This window comes from Nicotiana attenuata, unplaced genomic scaffold (assembly GCF_001879085.1).
Source record: "Nicotiana attenuata strain UT unplaced genomic scaffold, NIATTr2, whole genome shotgun sequence".
NCBI classification, from domain to species: domain Eukaryota; kingdom Viridiplantae; phylum Streptophyta; class Magnoliopsida; order Solanales; family Solanaceae; genus Nicotiana; species Nicotiana attenuata.
In genome coordinates, this window is record NW_017670865.1 from 291035 (window position 1) to 298010 (window position 6976).

The following is a 6976-nucleotide window of genomic DNA, read 5'->3' on the forward strand; positions in this document are numbered from 1 at the left end:
GATAAAATCAGCCCTCGAATAATCTAAAGGCTTCGATAATGTCAGCCCTCGAAAAAGCCTTAAGAAGTATTGAATTATCTTAACACAAATAGGTTTAAAAAAAATTGGGTTCTGATCGATTTAACCCTCGAAAAACCCAACGGGTACAAAAAACACATGCTAAGGCATAAAATTTTCACTAAGTCTTTTAGCCGAAAAGAGGGAAAAATTATAGCCAATCTAGAGGCCGAATTGGTCCAACTTAAAGAGCCTAAAAGCCAACCTAAAAGAGCCTAAGGGCCAACATAAAAGATCCTAAGGGCCGATTTAGTAAGCCTAAAAGGTCGATACACTTAGAGTTCGAGACCTTGTTCTCACTCAACTCGGACCTAAGGGTCCCATTATCCCGAGCTCACGTCAAATCGACTTAAGCACAGCTCGAGGATTCGTCAAAAAACCTTAAGAGGTATTCCATTATAATCTCAAAGATCGCCCATTGATTACTAAAAAACCTAAGGGTTTGTTCTACTCTGAGTCCGAGCCAGTGCTCGCTCGATCATTGAAGTTATAATATCAAAAAATTTCACAAAACAAAGACGAAGCAGAATTCAAAATAAATCGGAGATGGAGCGGAAAGAAAAAGAGTTCCTTCTATGCATAAAGGGTATTTACAGTGCCCACCAGGGGGCCTTACACAAAAACAAAAAACAAAAGAGCCTAATCTACTTTGGGAGCCACGTCCTCGGGAACCGCATCCTCGGGATCTTTGAGAGCCACATCTTTGGGAATCTCCTCCTCGGGGACTTCATCCTCATATCCTCCGCTCTCGGAGCCACTGGTAGAATCTTCATCATCAGAAAGTAAAGCGGCAGCCTCGTCCTCCAAAGTTTTTACCTTTTCAATATCAGCTGAGAGGTCGAAGCCACGAGTGTGCACCTCCTCGAGAGTTTCTCTCCGGGATTGTCACCTGGCGTGATCGAGAGCACATGATAATTTAACTTCAGCAGCGATGGAGATTTCTTGTGCCCGAATATTAGTAGCCTCGGCGTCAGCTCGATAAGAGGCCACAAATGCCTCTGCCTCAGATTTGGCCTTCGCAAGCTCAGCGACTGATTTAGCTTCGAGCTCCTCAATCTTGCGGTTCTGGGCCAAGATTTCCCTCTTTGCATTTTGAAGCTGGCGTTCGATCGAAGTCAGCTGGTCCCAAAGTGTATCTTTCTCCGAGGCGAGACGATCCATGTGTTGCTTCCACCCCAAGGTCTCGGCCTTTTTCCCCTTGAGCTCTTCTCGAAGCTGCTCCACCAGCTCGCCCTTCTATTGGGCCTGCAAAGTTGAAGTGTTAATCGCTAAATCAAATGAAAACATAACAGACCCTCAAAGGCTACATTACCTTTTCAATGACCTCAGTCTGTTGTTGACGAGCCTTCGTCAATTCAACTCGGAGATCCCTGACCTCCTCCTCTTTCTGTACATAGAGGCGTTTAAAGATATCCCTCTCTTCCACCAGCTTCTTGAGTTCGGATTCGCATCGGGCAAGCTCGGCTTGAGATTTGGAAAATGCTTGTCGATGAAGCGCCACGGCCTTCACACAAAGAAAATGAGTCAGACTTAGAAAAACGAGAATAAAACTCGAGCATAATTATGAAGGCAGGAACTTACCTGTTTGAGAAGCCTCTGAGCCTCATCAAAGATAAACAAGGCGTTAGGGCCAGGGTCATCTTCGACCCCTGCAAGGCACTCCCGAAAAATATCACTCCCTTATGTGTCGTTCCCACATCAAGAGTACTCATGGCTTGGGCTTCTCGGAATTTCCCTTCGGAGAACACAGGGCCCATCGGCGAGTCATCTATATTAATTATCCCACGTGATTCACTTGGGATACTATCTTTTCTTTGGAGGGCCTCGGAACTAGGCTCCTCGAGCTCGCCCGCCAAATGACCTCCCGGATGAGACGTACTTTTGCCACCCGATGGCTCGGGGACTCTGCTCGAGCCCCCCTCCGATATTTCTTCTGTTCGAGAATGAACCATATCAGCCATCACCGGTTCGGCAGATTTTGAAGCCTCGGTGCTTCCTCTTTTCCGAGCTACCAACAGGCAGTCCTCATCTTCTCCCTCTTCCTCGTCATTACGAAGGTGTTGGACCGCTTCTGCAGATAGGGCCGCAGGATTGGCCCTAGGCTTTCGAGCCTTACTTTTCATGGGCTTCGGGTAACTTGCAGGTGAAGCCCTTTTCCTTTTCTTCTCCTTGGTTGGCTTTGGGACTTCCTCTTCACTGGGCGGGGGCGGCCGCATAGCAACATCGTCTCTGAGGCCTGCATAAGGGTAAAGTGAGTATTTCAATGAGAAACACCAATATGTGAATAAGGGAACTCACCATGGTTTTTAGCTTCCCATCGACCCTTGGCCAAATCACGCCAACTGCGTTCCGCGTATGAAGAAGTGGAGGCCAATTGTCGGACCCAACCTGCAAGGTCCGGAATCACACCAGGGAACCAAGGGGCAACTGCATCATCAAAAGGGAGCTAAATCGAGGAGGAATAGGGAAAGCAGAAATTAATCATCATCGATAAGTTTGTACTTACGTTTCATGTTCCACTCCTTGGGGAATGGCATCCTCTCAGCAGGAATCAAATCGGAAGTTCTGATGCGGACAAAGCGACTCATCCACCCCCGGTCTTTGTCCTCATCGATACTGGAGAATAGCGACTTCGAGGATCGACGCTGGAGCTTTATCAAACCGCCTCGATAGAGGCGAGGGCTATATAGCCTGATTAGATGGTCAAGTGTAAAAGCCAACCCCCCTTCGACCTTGCCCGAGAAGAACCTGAGCAATTTGACGATATGCCAAAAGGAAGGGTAGATCTGGCCAAGAGTCACCTGATATTGGTGAAAGAAATCGAGAATAACTGGGTCTACGAGATCTAGTGCCGGATCTACGGGAACTAATGTGAAAGGGTAAGTATACACGCTTGAATACCCTGCCACATAGGTGGTAATATCCTCTTCGGGGGAAGGGATTACAACATCTTTATCCTCCTAATTACAATCCTTTTTCACCTGCTCAAGTTCATATTCAGTTATCAAACAGATGTATCGAGACATGGGTTCACATCGGCCTGGAACTGATGCAGGCTTATCGATTTTAAAATCGGAAGATAGCTCGCACGGCCCGGGAATGCACTCTTCGATACGAGGTGGCACCACCGTTCTACCACTGGCCGGACGCGATGATGAGGAGGCTTTTTTTCCCTGAGGAACGGTTTTAGATGTTTTAGCCATTGTTGTTGAGAAATTCAAAAGAAGAGAAGGAGATGATGTTGTAGCAAGAACAAATTCAGGAAAGGGTAAACTCAGAGAAGATGAAGAAGCTAATGAGGTTTTGAGAAAGATTTGAGAAGTAAAGATTGTAAATGTTGTGAAATTGACCTATTTATAGTGGTCTCCTTAATGGTTTGGGGAAGCTAATGGCCGACCATCAGTCTCCTTCAATTAATGGCCTTGGAAACAATGCAGAAGTGACCTTTCAATCACTTCAGTCGCTGACGTCATGAGATTGACATCATGATCGGGGTATCGGAGGATCGAGGATCAAATCATTTCTTATCATCTTACTTTAAGAAACGCAGGGACTATCTGTATACGGTCGAAATCAGGTATGCCCGATTTCACGAACTCAAGGGGTCGCTTCAAGCCCGAGTTCAGAATGGGTCGAGTTCGAGCTCGATGGACCAAGCTCGAGCCCGATGACAGAGTACAAGACTCGAGGACCGAAGTACGCAATGAGTACCGAAGCCGAGTATGCCCAACCCCGAGCTGATGTCGTTATGGGTTTGTAATAGAAAGAGCAAGATTCTCGCCACGTCCCCAAGAATGGCGTGAATTCCGGAATAGATTTGTACGAGTTGGTACGAATCCGTACTAGGCGGTTAGACAACTGTCCCAATAAGATTCCTTACTGTACATAGAAACGTACCTTATTTATGATTCCCCTGCTATATAAAAGTGGCCCTAATCATTTGTAACCATAATCAATCATTGGCAAAAGAATATACTCTCTTACTCTCTTGCTCACATTTTATCAGAATTGTCTCTTAATTTTATTGTCTTTATTTTACTGTTCTTGTTGACCAACCTCGAGGCCATCACAGCTCGAGGTCGAGATTTGCTAAAACACTGGTTTGATTCAACTTGTCACACCTCCTTTTTCCTACACCCGCGAGGGTGTAAAGGAGTTTTTCCAATTAAAGGACAATCGGAACGGGATTTATTATTAATATTCAGAGTCGCCACTTCGAAGATTAATGGTGTCCCAAGTCACCGGTTGAATCCCGATCAGAGGAAATTATGACTCTGTTAACAGTCCGCGAACCAGAACTCCGAGTAAGGAATTCTGTTAACCCGGGAGAAGGTATTAGGCATTCCCGGGTTCCGTGGTTCTAGCACGGTCGCTCAACTGTTGTATTTGCTTTTATCTGATTTTAAAACATATTCTAACCTATGTGCCTTTTATTTTAACCGCTTTTATTTTATGTCTTTTTAATAAGAATTGCAACGTCGTGAAAATGTATCTCGAACCACGTCACACCAGTGCACCCGTGGCTTTTGACGCATTTCGACTCCGTTGAGATTTAGATTAGGGTCACATAAATGTGCACCCGAATTTAGGAAAGTAATATTATAAAATACGCGCCTACAGCAACTACGCGTTATCATCTTTGGGGAAAACCGTGAAATTCGCTAAACGGCTCGTCCCGGAGTCTAAAGATTAATAAAATATTTATTAAGGGCCTCGTAATTTGTGTATTTTGCTTGGTGAGGCTCATCTCATTTATTATTTAAAGGCAAACCTAAAACAACTATGGTTCTCTATTTACTTGTCTCTAGTAATGGAGGAAAAAGTCCTACTTAATTCATTATTGGGCTAAGTGGTAATTATGCATCACAGTCCAGCTATTGGGCTCTAAAATAAGCCCAACGAGGAGAAAATACACTCAGGTCTGCATGCTTTCAACTGGTCTATCAAACGCCTTGGTCCAGGCCCAAACGAGAATGGAGTCAAAACTGGGCCTGGGCCTATGCCAAACCAATCAGAACCTCAAATCGACAAATGTAAATCTGCTGAGTTACTTCAGGCTATTTTAATTGTATTCAATGACTTATACAAGGAAGAACAAAGTATACTTATTTATTTGCCTACTGGTGCGTTCCTAGATGTCACTAACGGTGAAAATCACACCGGAGGAAGCATCAAATTGCATGTTAAATGCAATGCACGTGACTGGTACACTAGAGTGGCCATCAATTACAACAGACTGTTAGAGTTGTGTAAGCTCAGCATGAGTAGTGCAAATACCCTGGCTTAATATTAACAGGCCTATTCGAATTAATACAACGGGGCTGCAGTTTTACAATAAAACAGGCTCATATTCAGGACTTCTAGTTCTTAACCTTTATATGCAGTATTCAGATATTGAGAACATGAACTACAATCAATTTCAAATGTCTAAACAGTATCGAAAAGCAGTCTGATCCAGTCTTAATTATACAGTCCAGATTTATACACATACAAATCGATTCTAAACTATGCTGTACAATTAAATTTAACGCCTATTTAACTACCAACACCCCACAGTCCAGGCAGCATATTTCAGGATCAAATAGGTGAGTAATTGTATTCCATTTCAAGCTCAAAGTTACAGCAGAGTAGATTCAAGCGTGTACCTGGAAGTCAATGATCAATAAGAAGAAGAAAAGATCAGCAGCAGTAACAGTTCTCAGCAGCAACCCAGGAATAAGTTCAAAATTCAGTAATAAATCAGTTGACACAGCAAATTCAGGAACAGATTTGAAACTCCAGCGATAGATCGAACACAACAACAATTTCTATCACTGAAGCAATCCAAAACCAGCTCGAATACCCAGAAATGAACACAGGAAAGTAAAACACTCAAACTAAGATCACAGTTGACTCGAATCTCCCAAATCCACTGCCTAGATGACTCAAACTGTCTTCAATCCTCAAATATTGAACAAAACACAAGGAAATTCAAGTAGCTTTCATCCTATATGAGCTAGAGAATTGAATTCAATGATCGAATCTGAAAATGACCTAAGTAACACTAATGTAACAGTAATTTTTTGGGATTTTTCTATTAGATTTCTATTGTTTTTGGATTTTTGAAGGTTTGAATTTCAAATCAGATCTGAAATTGGAGAGGAAATTTTGGGAAAGAAATTTTGGAGTTGAAAAACCCTCCTCCTTCAAGGCAGAATACACTGCCTTTTATAGGCAGAATTTCAGGAGTATTTCCGATTTGCAGTTGCCTTTTAGTCCCTCTTTATTTATATTTTTACCCCTTGCTTCTTGGCTTGTTCCACAAGCAACTACCCTAAGTTTACTGAAACCTGCACTATAGTCCATCCTAGAAGGTTCTATACCCATTACAATTCCTATTCTACCCTTACCTTGGTTCTAAATTTACCAATCTTAATGAGACTACCCTTTTTCCTGGCTAAACTACCCTTTGAACTAGCTTGGAATTACTAATTCAACCCCAACCTTATTGACTAACCATGGTTAACCAGCTAGAACCAGGTTCAAATTCAGATCTTAAATCAAAACTAACTNTCAATTTCCTGGGTACCTCTTCTCGCCCTGTTCTTCCCGTAACCCTTTCATTTCTACCATGAATCTGCTCGTCCTGGGAGCTCTTCTTGTATGGATCAAGGACCTTCTGGGCAACCTCTGAAGGGTGAAATCGGGCATTACGTGCGTTGAGTGGATGTTCATTGTCTGGGGTGACGGATATGACAGGAGGGCAATATTGGGGAAAAGTGATTGAAGGATGAGCGATGGAGCTACTAGGGTAGTTGGGGCGAGCGTGATAAGCGGGTGTATCTAGAGAATATGGAGGATCATCCGGCATTGTGTTGGGAGTTTGGGTAGCGTCCGGGAAAATTGGTGGTGGCGGGGGTGGCGCCTTTCCAGTCATCCA

The 6976-nt window shown here is 43.6% G+C and overlaps 1 protein-coding gene across 1 annotated transcript; it reads right to left on the reverse strand.

Annotated features, from left to right (window-relative positions):
* Positions 1-696: 696 nt before the first annotated feature.
* Positions 697-3260, reverse strand: LOC109244023 (titin-like). Its single transcript, XM_019411050.1, has 8 exons — positions 3026-3260; positions 2806-2858; positions 2446-2503; positions 1766-2293; positions 1639-1706; positions 1370-1561; positions 979-1272; positions 697-873 (listed from the first exon to the last, which is right to left on the reverse strand). Exons 1-8 carry the CDS (start codon positions 3258-3260, stop codon positions 697-699), a joined length of 1605 nt encoding a protein of 534 aa, XP_019266595.1.
* Positions 3261-6976: the final 3716 nt, after the last annotated feature.